Source organism: Armigeres subalbatus, chromosome 3 (genome assembly GCF_024139115.2).
Source record: "Armigeres subalbatus isolate Guangzhou_Male chromosome 3, GZ_Asu_2, whole genome shotgun sequence".
NCBI lineage: Eukaryota > Metazoa > Arthropoda > Insecta > Diptera > Culicidae > Armigeres > Armigeres subalbatus.
In genome coordinates, this window is record NC_085141.1 from 196,527,344 (window position 1) to 196,542,761 (window position 15,418).

The following is a 15,418-nucleotide window of genomic DNA, read 5'->3' on the forward strand; positions in this document are numbered from 1 at the left end:
TGACTCCCACACACATCCCAAAGATAATCAGCTGGGGTTTTCTGTGAATTAGATAAAGATAATTGAGGTACAACGTTACGAATTTTTACATCAACTATATTTTTTACTCTTACGTTATCCGCAGTAAGTATCCGAACAACACCTCAGCGTTGCCTCAAGTAGGTGTAGCCAGCTTCGTGGACCAACGTCTTATTCACGGTTTAAATCCAGCGACCTTTCTTCATCCGTTTGGCTTTCATCGCTTTGCTTCCCTCTTCACCGGCACTAAAACTGCTGCTACTCGTAGACTACTCGCTTAATTTCTGAGTTAGTTGCTTTTGCAGAGTACTCAGGGAAATGATGGACAAAGTCACTTCGGGTTTTCTGCAGGTATTCTGTATTGTATACGAGGGGCCTTCCTTAGCCGTGCGATCGATTACCGGTCTAGTCTAGGATTCCCTGAACATTGCGTTTATCTTAACCAGCATGGTAACTTGGCTGACAAGCCTCGCAGATAACAACTGTAATATAATATAATAACTGTGAAATGGATGAAATAACTATTAAGCTGAAAAGTGATAATGTCCCATTGGGGTATGTAATGCCAATGAAATGAAAAAGATTCTCTAAGGATTCTACCCAGAATTCCCAAAAGTTATTTTGCTGGTATCAAATTAATAAATGAATTCTCATTGGGAACATTGGGAGAAATCTTTCGCGAATCCTATCGCAAATCTTTAAAGTTTCCTTTCGAAAATTCTGGAAGAATCCTTGCGCGAAACTTGGGAGGATCCTTTCACGAATCCTGACAGTATCCTTTCAAGAATCTTTTCATGAATCCTGGGAAGATCCTTTTACGAACCCTAGGAGAATCCTTTCGCAAATCCTGAGAAAACACTTCCACGAATCCTAGGAGTATTCTTTCGCGAATCTTGGAAAGATACTTTTGCGAATCATGGAAGGATCCTTTCATGAATCCTGGGAGGATTCTTTGGCAAATCCTGGGGGAATCCTTTTGCGATTCCTGGAAGGATACTTTTGAAAATACTGAAAAGATCCTTTCGCGATTCCTGGGAGGATCCTCTTGCGATTCCTGGAAGTATACTTTCAAGAATCGTTGGAGAACCCTTTCGCGAATCTTGGGCGAAGCTTTCTGCGAATTCTCAGAGAATCCTTTCGCGAATCCTGAGAAAATCCTTTCTTTAGCGAATCTTTGGAGTAAAATTTTGCGAATCCTGGGAGGATCTTCTCGCAAATCTTGGTAAAATCCCTTTCACGAATCTTGGTACAATTATTTCGCGAATCTTGGAAGGATTCGTTCGAGAATCCTTCACCGAATCCTGGGAGAATTATTTTGTTAATTCTGAGAAAATCTATTTGATGGAAGAAGGCTTTTGCGAATCCTTTTACGAATCCAGTGAGGATCCTTTCGCGAATCCTGGGAGTATATTTTCTTTAGTGAATCCTTAAAGTAAAATTTTGCGAATCCTGGGAGGATCCTCTCACAAATCCTGGCGATTCCGTAGAGAATCTTTTCGCGAATCCTAGAAGGATTAATTCGCGAATGTTGGAAGTATTCTTCCACGAATCCTGGGAGGATCCTTTCGCGAATCCAGAGCTATCCTTCCGCAAATCTTGGAAGGATCCTTTCGCGAATCCTGGGAATATATTTTCTTTAGCGAATCCTTGGAGTAAAATTTTGCGAATCCTGGGAGGATCCTCTCACAAATCCTGGCGATTCCTTGGAGAATCTTTTCGCGAATCCTAGAAGGATTAATTCGCGAATGTTGGAAGTATTCTTCCACGAATCCTTTCGCGAATCCAGAGCTATCCTTCCGCAAATCTTGGAAGGATCCTTTTGCGAAGCCTGGAAGGATTAATTCGTGAATTCTGGGAGTATCCTTTTGCACATCCTGGGAGAAACCTTCCCTGAATCTTGATAAGATCCTTCACGAATCCAGAGAGAATCGTTTTGCGAACCCTATGATAATTATTTCGCGAACCCTGAGAGTATTCTCTCGTGAATCCTGGGAAACCTCTTTCGCGAATCTTGGAAGGATAGTTTCGCGAATCATGCAAGGATCCTTCCGCGTATCCTGGGAAAATTCTTTGGCAAATCCTAGGGGAATCTTTTACCGATTCCTGTGAGGATCCTCTTGCGAATACTGGAAGGATTCTGTCGCAATTCCTAGGAGGCTCCTTTTGCGAATCCTAGGACGATCCTTTCGCAAATCTGGAAAGGATTCTTTTACAAATCTTGGGAAAATTCTTTCGGGAATCATGGGAGAAGCGTTTTACGAATCTTGGGAGGACCCTTCCGCAAATACTAAGAGAATCTTTTTGCGATTCCAGGGAAAATCCTTTCGCGAATCCTGGGAGGATCCTTTTGAGAATCCTTTAGCGAATATTGAAGAATCGTTTTGCGATTCCTTTTGCGAAATCTTGGGAGCATTTTATCGCAAATCCTAGGAGATTTCCTTGGCCATACCTGGGAGAATCCTTTCGCACATCCTGGGAGGATCGGCTCGCAAATCCTGAAAGGATCGGCTCATGAATCCTGGGTGAATTATTTTGTTAATTCTGAGAAAATCTATTTGATGGAAGAAGGCTTTTGCGAATCCTTTTACGAATCCAGTGAGGATCCTTTTGCGAATCCTGGGAGTATATTTTCTTTAGTGAATCCTTAAAGTAAAATTTTGCGAATCCTGGGAGGATCCTCTAACAAATCCTGGCGATTCCGTAGAGAATCTTTTCGCGAATCCTAGAAGGATTAATTCGCGAATGTTGGAAGTATTCTTCCACGAATCCTGGGAGGATCCTTTCGCGAATCCAGAGCTATCCTTCCGCAAATCTTGGAAGGATCCTTTCGCGAATCCTGGGAATATATTTTCTCTAGTGAATCCTTAAAGTAAAATTTTGCGAATCCTGGGAGGATCCTCTCACAAATCCTGGCGATTCCTTGGAGAATCTTTTCACGAATCCTAGAAGGATTAATTCGCGAATGTTGGAAGTATTCTTCCCCGAATCCTGGGAGGATCCTTTCGCGAATCCAGAGCTATCCTTCCGCAAATCTTGGAAGGATCCTTTTGCGAAGCCTGGAAGGATTAATTCGTGAATCCTGGGAGTATCCTTTTGCACATCCTGGGAGAAACCTTCCCTGAATCTTGATAAGATCCTTCACGAATCCAGAGAGAATCGTTTTGCGAACCCTAGGATAATTATTTCGCGAACCCTGAGAGTATTCTCTCGCGAATCCTGGGAAACCTCTTTCGCGAATCTTGGAAGGATACTTTCGCGAATCATGCAAGGGTCCTTCCGCGTATCCTGGGAAAATTCTTTGGCAAATCCTAGGGGAATCTTTTACCGATTCCTGTGAGGATCCTCTTGCGAATACTGGAAGGATTCTGTCGCAATTCCTAGGAGGCTCCTTTTGCGAATCCTAGGACGATCCTTTCGCAAATCTGGAAAGGATTCTTTTACGAATCTTGGGAAAATTCTTTCGGGAATCATGGGAGAAGCGTTTTACGAATCTTGGGAGGACCCTTCCGCAAATACTAAGAGAATCTTTTTGCGATTCCAGGGAAAATCCTTTCGCGAATCCTGGGAGGATCCTTTGAGAATCCTTTAGCGAATATTGAAGAATCGTTTTGCGATTCCTTTTGCGAAATCTTGGGAGCATTTTATCGCAAATCCTAGGAGATTTCCTTGGCAATACCTGGGAGAATCCTTTCGCACATCCTGGGAGGATCGGCTCGCAAATCCTGAAAGGATCGGCTCATGAATCCTGGGTGAATCCCTACGCAAATCCTGCAAGGCTTCTTTCACGAATCATGGGAAGATCCTTTCGCGAAGTTTTGAAGAATCCTTCCAAAAATCCAGAGAGAATCCTATCGCAAACTCTGGGAGAATCCTTTCACAATTCCTGGGAGGATCCTTTCGCGAATCCTTTCGCAAATCTCTAGTCTTTCTACAATCCTGAGAGGATCTTCTTGTGAATCCAGAGAGTATCCTTTCGAGAAATCTTGGGAGAATTTTTTCGCGCATCCTGGAGGATCACTTTGCGATTCCTGGAAGCATCCTTTCGAGAATATTGGGAAGATCCTTTCGAAATTCATGGGAGGATCGCGAATCTTAGAAGGATCGTTTCGCGAAACCTGAGAGGATCCTCTCGCGAATCCTGGGAAACTCCTTTCACGAATCCTGGGTTCGCGAATCTTGGAAGGATACTTTTGCGAATCATGGGAGGATCTTTCCGCGTATCTGGGGAGAATCCGTTGACAAATCCTGGGAGAATATTTGGAAGGACGGAGGAATTTTCTTGCGAATCCTGAGAGTATCCTATTCCTAATTTAACCTTCTGTCTGTGCTCCAAAAAACTAACGTTGTCTGTGCTCTGGGGTCATATTGACCCGAAATTAAAATTGGTATAACTATATGGACAATTCCGGTTTTTTGGAATGTTACGAAAGATAAATTAATCATCTTTTAGGACGTTACCTAAGATTGACCATAGGTGGGCGGGCACCTTGTGGTGTGGTGTGGTAGCTGAACATGTATATCAGGAAAATCATTCAATTACGACATCAAACATTAAAATTTTAAGAAATGTCTCTTCTCCGTGGAAACTTGATGGACAGCTGATGGAGCTTGGAAATCTACCGACAGGTACAAACGCGGTTGTTGAATAAAGATCAAGGAAATGGTAGCTCCTGGCTCTTCAAGTTTATACCTAAGCATGGAGTGCAACAAGCGAGTAGAAGTAAGCAACGTAGTAAATGTGCCTAGATAAGTACCTAGATAAATTATTATACCTACGCATGCCGTCCAACTGCAAGGCGGCCTATAAAAAAAATGAAAAAGTGTTTTTTGAGCCACCCTATTGAACATGTTCAACTTTTGGCACGTCAATTGAATTCAACTGAGTTGTTCAATTCACTTGCCCTGTCAAAACGTAGCATTAGTGTTACTATGGTTAGAATGTGTTCCCAGGTTATTTTATTGGCTATCAAATAATTCTCTGGGGTTAAGGCTTTTGGGTCTACAGGTGTAACCAAAGTTCAGCCAATCTATTTTAAATATGCGCCATGCTCTTACTCTTAGTGATAAAAAATATGCGTACACAGTATATGTTCTAGATAATCCGACAAATCTCTGGAGGCCTTTGAATCTATAAGTGTCACCAAATATGGTAGATACTCTTAGTTATACCTAGATTTAAATGCGTTCACAGTATATGTTCTCGGCTATCCAAGAAATCCCTGGAATTAGGGCCTTTGGGTCTACACAGGCAATCGAAGATCAATCAGCCTGTTTCAAATATGGTACATACTCTTAGTATTACTATGTTCAGAATGTGTACACTGTTCATGTTCTTGGTCATTCAAGAATTCCCTGAAGTTAAGTCCTTTAAGTCTACACACGTAAACGAAGATAAGCCAATCTGTTTCATGTTACACTACATGTTCTTGATGATATAAAGAAAAAAATATGATCAGTTCACCGTATATATTCATGGCCATGGAGAAGGCCTGGAGTTAAGAATTTTCTAGATGCTATTTATATTAGAGTGCGTTCACAAAATATTTTCTTGGTCATTCAAGGAATCCCTCGAGTCAAGGGCTTTGAGTCTACACGCGAACAAAAGACCTGTCAGCATAGTTCAGATATGACACATACTCCTAGTAATACAAAGCCGGTACATACTTCTAGTAATTCATTGGAAATAATGTGTTCATAACATACATATACCCTAGGTTGACGATGAGATTCTTGGAATACAAGAATTTGGGTTAAAGAGATAGTAATGAGTATCATATATATAATAGCCTTGTCATATATATAATAGCCCTGTTTGTCTGTCCGGTGACTAGCCAACCAGACGCAGCACGCGGGGATATTCTCACAAAAAATAAAATATTTGACACTTCAATTCTTTTTTACTATCAGATGCAGAAAACAAAACCTGTGACAACCTTAGACAACCAGACGCAGCATTTGATACAAAAAATCACAGACAACAGACGTTGAAAATTTTGATTTTTTTTAAATGCAGAAAAGAATCTACCACTCTTGAAAATTGAAAAAAAAAAAAACACTTGCCACGGGCGCTATTGCGTCCACAAATAAACTAGTTTACATAATAATAGGACGAGACCAGTGGCATTCTAGCTAAAAATCCGCTGGAGGCCCTTTCAAATCTTTCCAACAACACTAGTACACCTGCTGGTATAAATTGCGATATTGACACTATCACGCGAGAGGTGGCGATGCTGCGTATTTATATCAATGTGATTTTGCATATACAGCAGTGACAACTGTCGTTGAATGGCGTAAGTTATGAATGTTACTTTTGTACACTCTAGGTGGAGAGCAGTCATAAAGAAATTTGTAGTAAATCGCTCGAGTTTAGTATGGAGCTGTAATCAGATCTCATTTATTGTTTAAAGTTGCAAAATGCAATGAGGGTATAAAAAATCAGAAAATTATTTGTAGCTTTTCTACCTAGGTCACATATCGCTGTGATGCGTAGTTAGTGAGAACGGGCGATTTGTCCATACAAGAAAATTAATTTTACTACAAATGTTGTGGCGCCATCTCTTTCAACCAGCACCTTTGGCCATGTCCTATTGGCATTCATTCAGCTTGTAAAAAATAGAAAGCTGTAATGTTATGATATTATTACAAATTGGATGCGTTGAAGTTTTGGCATTATAGTTTTCTATTTAATTTTTTTTAAGCTGGGCGAATGTAAATTATAAGGTAAATACTCATTCGTAAGGTTTATTCATGCGTGTAGACCCAAAGGCCTTAATTCCAGGAAGTTCTTAAACTACCAAGAACATACAGATCCCATTCGATTTTGGTAACATAAATGTTCGGAACGCGTTGCCAAAATCGAATGGGATCTGTATAATGTAAACGCATTCTAATCAACTTATCAATAAGAGCAAGTACCATATTTAAAACAAACTACCTGATCTTCGGTTACGCCTGTAGACCCAAAGACCTTAACTCCAGGGAATTCTTGGTTGGCTAAGAACATATACTGTGAACGCATTTTATTTATTTTATCATCAAGAGCATGTAGCATATTTGAAACCGACTGGCTGACCTTTTGTTTTTCGTGTAGACCCAAAGGCCTTAACTCCAGGGAATTCTTGGAATGCCAAAAACATATACTGTGAACGCATTTTATTCTTTTTATCGCTAAGAGTAAGTACTATATTTGAAAGAGACTGGCTTACTTTTGGTTACGCGCGTAGATCAAAATGCCTTAGCTCCAGGGTTTACTTAGTAACCTAAACATATTCTGTAAACGCATCATTTGCATCACCAGCGCAAGTTGAATGAGAAGAAAACCTTTGGACCTACCGCAACATTCATGTTTGCCAAAAATACTACGCCTCAAAATACATGAGATCTTAGGTCCGATGCTCACGTAGCGTTTTTTCAACGCTGCGTGCACGTGGCGTTAAAAAAACGCAGGTGTGCATCGGTGCGGCGACGCTGCATTACCGCTTTTTCCCGATGCACACATGCGTCCTTTTAACGCCGTGTGCACGCAGCGTTGAAAAAACGCTACGTGGGCATCGGCCCTTACATGGAACAAAATACTCAAACATAACTGCTGACTAGTGCCGCCTCTTGGAAGAAATACTCATTATACCAGAGGGGGACAACGGATTTTTTTCATATGGAGTTTGGCAAGTATGACAGTACCCTCTTTTTTGGCGCATAAATTTATACTCCAATGTCAAAATGCTCATATACTATTATAAATTGTGGTGGTATTTGTAAAAATTTGTATTGTTTACCGTTTTTACAAGAGAGAGTGGTGTCAAAAGCACATAATAAATTAAAGATCGCAACGAACAAAAATACACCAAATCCGTAAATATGTAGTGTTTTCACTTTATTCCTTACGCGAAATATGCAGATAAATAATTATGTTGGTAGAAGAAACTCTGTGCTGAGCAGAAACAGTTGTTTCTTGTATTATCCAAACTTTGTGCGTTTCAGAAAATTCTCACTCACTGCAGTGTTTATTTTTCATAGACTACGGCTTGGTGTTAGTGCCGTCGGCATTCGCTCGATTGGTGGCAACAAAAATTTGACAACTTAGCACCGCTTTGTAGTTCCTTCCCATTTCCTTCAGACAATCTTTGCATCATATTTGCTAATTCCAAATTAGTTCGATAAGAAAATTTACAATGTACAATATTCCATATACATTGGCGTAACTACCTCTGATGCCTAGGGGGGGCTATAGCCCCTTTATATTTTTTCTTGAAATTTACCCTCTTTTTGAAAATTCTCGAACATTTTAACATCTCATCAAGTTATCAGCGGTAATGTGACAAATGCAGTCCAACCACCTAAGGCAATTGCGGATCCATCACACTCATTCATATTATTCTCTTTTCTCAAGCACGTGCACGTGTGCACGTGTGAGCAACAACTCACAGTCTGTGTTTAATTGCGCTCGACTAGCGTCAGGCAGTGGATATATTTGCATACTTCATAAATATTCTATCTATCTCAAATGAAAAAAAAAAAAAAATAGTGCGACTTTCCGAGATTCTCCCAAGATCCGAAAATTCTGATGAGAATCCTTTAGTGATCCTGACTGGAATGTTCCAGGAACCCCGACGGGAATATATATATATTTGGACATGAATCCTTCAAGAATACCGATGGGAGCCTCCAGGCATCTTGAAGAGAGATTTCGAAGGGAATGCTTCAGGAATTCCAACGGAAAAATTTCAAGGACTCCGACGAGAATGTACCAGGGATCCTTCACCCTCCAGGAATTTCGACGGGAATATTTCAGGAATTTGAAGGGGAATATTCCAGGGATTTCGTCGAAAACCCTCCAGGAATTCCAATATGATGGTTCCAGGTATTTCATGAGCAATGTTCCAGGGATGAAGACGCATATCGTCGAAGGATTCCGAAGCAATCCGTCGAAGGACTTCGAAGCAAACTCTGAACAAAATCTATGAAAAATTCTGAAGCTAACCGTCGATGTATTCCGAAACGAAACGTCGAATGATGCTGAAGCAATTCTTCGCGGGATTCCGAAGCTAATCGTCGACCGGATTCCTTATCGTCTAGAGATCCCAACGCAGATCATTTGCAAAACGTCGAGAGACTCCGAATTAAATCTTCAAAGAATTACGTAGCAAATCGCCGAAGGATTCTGATTTGTCAAGGAATTCCTAAACCAATCTTAAAACGAATATGGAGATATTCCGTGTTTTAGATCACGGTTATACTGACGGTATTCTTTCAGGGTATACTGACAAGATCAAGTCTTGTTGAATGTCTAAAACTTACTGCTGTATTTCAGTGAAAGCATGACCATATATATATATCCCCCGCTCTTTAATCATTTGCTCAATTCTCAGAAGAGAAATACTTCTCATAAAACTGATGTCAAACAGGGTTCTTAACTAGCTATTACAACTTCTCATCCCTTTAGAAGCTTGAAATTATCACAAATTCTTTGAAAGCGAACGTAATTCATCACATTTTCTAAGTATAACAATTCGAAATTTCACTTGCTAAATTATCTTAAGCTAAACTAGTAATATAAAAATCATTTTTCTTCGCTTCTTAGGTTTACGTTTACTTCTTCTGAAAGGTTCTTCTGCATCTGAAAATCCATTTGTAGAGGATTCTTCGAAAGCAGGAACCGGTTCGAAAATGAGGGAATCAGCCGCAAAGCCATAAAAATCGGAGTCGGAGTCGTCCCCCTCTTCTTCTTCTTCTTCTCTTCGTCTCTTACTGGGTGGCTTGTCTCTCCGAATGTTGCCTTGCGGAACTGAACTTTCCCCGAACAAAAACGAGTCGGCTGCATAGCCGAAATAATCCGATTTTGCTGCCATTACTCCTTCATCACGACAAACTGGACCACTAAAACTGCTGTTGCCGTTATTCGAAAATTGCGCTGAATCACCGGACTTGTTCTCGTGAAAAACCAAACGGTTATGCAAATTTCTACGAGAATCCGGTGGAACTTTGATTTGGCGCCTGTGCGCCGAAAGGACTCGTCCGCCCAGCGAGATCTGTAATATATTGGGAGAAATATGCATTAAAAACTCCGCTGGTAGCCATTGACGAATATCTGTTTTGTTTGTGTTTTTGTAGTAAATCCGATCACCTTTCCGTAATTTAGCAAACAGATTAGCTGTAAAGTCTGTATCTGTTAGCAGTACGTCCCGTTTCTCATCATGCAATTGAGTTAGATGTTGCTTATAACTATTTTTAGGGTTAATTAAATCAAGTGTTGTCTTTGGCTTATATGATAGCAAACGTTCTGAGGGAAAACTTCCATCCTTTCCCAAACATATGTTTCTGTAATTCATAAGAAAGTAAAATATCCGTTCATCCTCGTCCAATTTCCTGATTTCTGGATCTAGCAGGAACTTCCTCAAAACATCTTTCACTAAACGCACCATCCTTTCTGCCTGTCCGTTGCTTGGAGGGTGATATGGTGGGCTCTTCATCACAAATACTCCTTGTCTTTTGAAAAACATTATAAACTGATCTGAGTTAAAAGGCGGTCCTCCGTCCGTTACCAGGACATCTGGCAATCCATATCTTGCGAAAATGCCAATAAAAACTTTAATCACCTTTCTACAGTCTGTCCCCCATCTCATAAGCTCGACTTCTATCCATTTCGTATTGCTGTCTACTATTACCAGGTAAACTTTTTTTTCAAAATAAAAAAAGTCGGCATGAATCCTGCTAAAAGGTTTATTTGTTGGAATCCATGTTGAGTATGGAGGCCGTTTAGGGATAAAAGTTGTTTCATGGCAAATTTTGCAAGATCTAACAAAGCTTTCTATGTCTCCATTCATCCCGAACCAGTATACGGTTCTCCTGGCAAGCTGCTTGATTTTGTACATTCCTGAGTGGTTTCGATGAAGTAGTTTCAATACAATACTTTTCATAGATTCTGGTATAATTACTCTGTCCTGAAACATAATACAGCCTTCCACTTCTTCCAGATCCTGATAATGTGAATAGACATCAACGAACCGTTTCTCTAGACGCTCTGGCCAGCCATTTCGTAGGAAATATATAATCTTTACGAGGAAATCATCATGTTTAGTTTCTAGCGCAATTTTCTTATAGTCAATAGGGAAATCGTCAGTGAAGTTTAAAGATTTTACGTAAACTCGATCCAGTTCTCTGGGTACTTCCTGATCCAGCGGAAAACGGGAACAAAATCGGCGTTACCCATTCTTGAAGATGGCCTGTATATTATATCGTATTCATAAATGGAGAGCTCAAATACGTATCTCTGCAACCTAGTAACTGACATTGAATTTCTCCCATCTTTACCAAAAATGCGAATGAGTGGGTTATGGTCCGTGAAAATGGTAAATTTTTTCCATACAGATATTTATGGAACTTTTTTACCGTGCTGACTACCGCAAGCGCCTCCAAATGGAGAATTGGATATTTTTTTTGCGCTTCATTCAGAGAAAAAGATGTGAAGCAAATAGGCCGTTCTTCCCCATCAATAACATGCGCTATTACGCCACCTAAACCATAATTACAAGCATCGGACACTACTACTACTGGCTTATCAGGGTCGAAATACTCCAAAACATGGGGTTTCAAAAGGAACTGTTTACATTGGCTAAAAACTTTATCGCAATCTGGACTCCATTCATATTTAATACCTTTTTTCAAAAGTTCGTGCAGCACTCTTAATCTAGCTGATAAATTTGGTATAAATTTCGAATAATATGTAATGAGCCCCAAAAATGCTTTCAATTCAGTAACATTTCGTGGAGCTTTTGCTTCACTAATAGTACTTATTTTGTCAAAGCAAGGAAGAAGGCCATCTTTAGTTAAAATGTGACCCAAATATGGCAGCTCATTAACAAAAAATTTGCATTTTTTTATGTTTACTTTTATATTAGCCCTCGATAATCTATCAAGTACTAAATAAAGCTTTTTCTTACAGTCTTCCAGATTTTTCCCGGATATAAGAACGTCATCCAGATAGCACGAAACATTTTCCAAACCCTGTAAGATCTGGTCCATGACTCTTTGAAAGATGGCAGCACTAGATGATGCTCCTTGTGGAAGCCTATTATACACATACAAACCCTTTATGGTGTTGATCACCATAAACTTCCGGGAGCGCTTGGATAATAAAAGTTGCGAATAAGCTCCAGCCAAATCTAAAGTACAAAACACCCTTGAGCCTGATAAAGTAGCAAACAAATCTTGTGGTACTGGTAAAGGATAGGTATTAGGGATTATTAGTTTGTTTATAGATACTTTGCAATCTATAACCAGTCTTATGCTTTGATCTTTCTTTAACACCACTACGACCGGTGAAGCCCATTCACTCGCTCCAACCGGTGTGATTATACCATCCTTCTCCAATGAGTTTAAATGTTCGATTACTTTTGGCCGTAATCTCAAAGGCACTTCATAAGCTTTCCTGAACACCGGTGTATCGTCTTTAAGAATCAAGTTTCCCTCAAAACCAACTATCGGCTTGGATAAATCTCTATCGAAACAAACTGGGAACTTACTCTTTATCTCCTCTACTGTTGCATCCCCTGTCAATGAGTTCACTCGATGGCTCGGTGCGGCTGAATGAGTAAATACGCTCCTCCAGCCTTTGTAGAAAAGATCCAACCATGTTCGTCCCATCAGCGGGACAAAATCTTTCTCACATCGTAATACAATCAAAAACAGCTTCAATTCCGTACCGTTTATCCGTGCTACCACAACGATTTTTCCTAAGATATCCAATTTATTACCGTCGATCACAAACAATCTTTTCTTACATAACTCAATTGGGCAGCTCCTGAAATTTTGTTGGTAAAATGCTTCTGATATCACGCTTTCAGCGGAACCGCAATCCACTTCCATTGAAATTCTACAGTTTTCAACTACCACTTCAGCATAACAAGGTTCATTGGTTCTTTGTCTAGAGGAGATCATCATGCATGGCGAGTCTTCTTCTTCCGAATCTAAACTCATCTCTGCTTTTAGCCTTTTGAAAAGCCCTGAAGTATGTGATGCAACCGGAGGATTAGGAGAGTCAATGAACTTTACTTCGGAACGATTTTTCCTAGGGCTCTTCCTTTTAAGACGGTAACAAAACTTTTTTGTGTGCCCTCTCTTATTGCAAAAAGAGCAAACATATGTTCTACCAGAGTTCCTATCTCGACTTCTGTCCCTAGGAGAAAAAGAATGGTTGTCGTTCCTATTTGTACTCCAACTTCTATTCCTAAATGCTTTTTTTTTCTGGTGAGCGCACAGCTCGACGGCCCAACCTTGCGATCACACTTCCCCTCCTTTCATCATCTCTGTCAATGAATCGGGTTCTATCGGAGGATAACTCCTGGTTTACAATGAGCTTTTCAGCCCTTTCGGCTGTTAAATTTTCCTCATCGAAAAGCTTTTTTTGTAATTGACGATCATACACTCCTATTACCAAAGCATCGCGAATGGCTCGCTCTTTAAAAGCGCCAAAATCACAGCGCTCTGCAAGCTGTTTGATAGAAAGGACAAAATCCTCAGATTTTTCATTTTGAGTTTGCCTCCGCGTCCAAAATCTATATGTATGTATTACATCCGAATCCTTTTTATCAAACCTCGATTTCAATGCATCAGTTAATTGTTTATAAGACAATTCTTTAAAATTGTTCCCCGGGAACAAAAGCTTGAGCTGCGTGAATACTTCAGTTCCACATACAGCAAGAAAAGATGTTTTATAACGATCCTCATTGTAATTATTATGCAAAAACTGCCATTCCAATTGTTCAAGGTATTGTGAGAAGGGAACTGTGCCAGGAATATACGGTTCTGCGGTTGTGGACATCGCCATTCTTATTTGTCAAACAATGAACAAAAGAAAAAAAAATACAAAGAAAAGCACTATGAAAATGGCAAATTTATAACAAAAAATAAAGCTAAATTCCAATATTGAAAGGGAAAAAGAATAAAAAAACACGTACCTGGCTAAACGCTGCGACGAAACAAAAGCTCTATCTGAGCCGTAGTCCAAACAAAAAATCCACACAGCGCAAAAATCTGGCAACCAGCAACAACAACAGCATGCAGTCTGGTCCACTTGGTCCACTGAACCTGGCGGCTACTACGATGGCCACAAATTCAACAGCAACAGCAATCCAACTCGCTTTCTTCTCCCGGTTGATAAAACACAGCAACACTTCGGCAACAACAGCTAACTTCCTCTTTTATTTTTTATTTTGCACCGTACAGCCAAATACGAGAAAAACAAAATGAATGAACTAGCCAATCATTTGCGGACACTCGCTTACCGAAAGGTACTTCACACAAATAACGGTATTTCTACCTTACTACTCACTAGTTAGCTGATGTTATAACTGCAATCCTTCACCAAACACCAACGAAAATCCAAAAAACGACATATAACTTCACTGCCTTTTACCACAGTTGACTGTGGTATCGTCAATTGGCTTACAGAAACGCATTCGTGTTGGTTTAAAAAAAGGAATGTATTATTTTTCCAAATGGCGGCCAACAAATAGAAGAAAATAATTGTTCTCTATACTACTCACAATTCCTTAGAATGTGAAAAAAGCACTATCACGCCAAAGTACAATTAATACTGCGGTTGTGACAATTAATCCTGGTGCACAAAAGCGAGAGACAACAAAAAATCACTTATTATCCTCGTCGCCACTGTTTTAGATCACGGTTATACTGACGGTATTCTTTCAGGGTATACTGACAAGATCAAGTCTTGTTGAATGTCTAAAACTTACTGCTGTATTTCAGTGAAAGCATGACCATATATATATATCCCCCGCTCTTTAATCATTTGCTCAATTCTCAGAAGAGAAATACTTCTCATAAAACTGATGTCAAACAGGGGTTCTTAACTTGTAATATATTTCTCTAGATAGGCCGTGGCTTACTTACTTTGTCAGGGTCGTCTGCTATGGCTCCTTTGGGAAATTGGTCGGATAAGCTTCCCTTAAAAAAACCAAGGTGAACAGTTCGAAAGAGTAGAGAGAAAAAGGAATGCGTTGAATAAATTTTAAACAAATCAGATAATTTAACTTAACATTATTTAATTATATTCTTAATTATCATACTTTTGGTACATTCTTAGGAATGGATGCGGAAAGGGATAAATGGGAGGGTATTACATATTACCAGTCCATCTGAAGATGAATGGAACCTTTAGGCGGTCCTTGGCACGATGACTTCCGAGTTAAGCGATGGCGGTGTCCTGAACACATGAACCTAGTGTCCGCTGTCATAGCTGGGAGGCTCGTCTTTGTTCTTTTGCTTTACACACAAAAGCCGCTTGTCGAAAACGTAATACACCAGCTGGCTTTTATTTGGCGGAGGGGCAACTAACCGGACGAAGCGCAGCACACACGGTTCCGCCGAAAACGTGGCACACTAG

The 15,418-nt window shown here is 40.0% G+C and overlaps 1 protein-coding gene across 3 annotated transcripts; it reads right to left on the reverse strand.

Moving 5' to 3' along the window:
* Window positions 1–419: 419 nt before the first annotated feature.
* On the reverse strand, window positions 420–14,465 carry LOC134220520 (uncharacterized). 3 transcript variants are annotated; one of them, XR_009981938.1, is made up of 2 exons: window positions 13,974–14,465; window positions 420–500 (listed from the first exon to the last, which is right to left on the reverse strand). XR_009981938.1 is itself a non-coding variant. In XM_062699595.1 (2 exons), exons 1-2 carry the CDS (start codon window positions 12,880–12,882, stop codon window positions 9,979–9,981), a joined length of 411 nt encoding a protein of 136 aa, XP_062555579.1. In that variant the 5' UTR covers window positions 12,883–12,909; the 3' UTR covers window positions 9,592–9,978. The 3 variants fall into 3 exon arrangements, 1 of the variants encoding a protein (XP_062555579.1); XR_009981937.1 differs by lacking the exon at window positions 420–500 and adding an exon at window positions 9,592–10,046; XM_062699595.1 differs by lacking the exons at window positions 420–500; window positions 13,974–14,465 and adding exons at window positions 9,592–10,046; window positions 12,540–12,909.
* Window positions 14,466–15,418: the final 953 nt, after the last annotated feature.

What these genes read in the sequence shown, in the direction of transcription:
- LOC134220520 (XM_062699595.1), bottom strand. Translation starts at nt 12,882, where the DNA reads ATGGAAGTGGATTGCGGTTCCGCTGAAAGCGTGATATCAGAAGCATTT. An exon ending in AACAGTAGAGGAGATAAAGA is followed by an intron (nt 10,047 to 12,539) that starts GTAAGTTCCCAG and finishes AATATATTACAG; the next exon opens with ATCTCGCTGGGCGGACGAGT.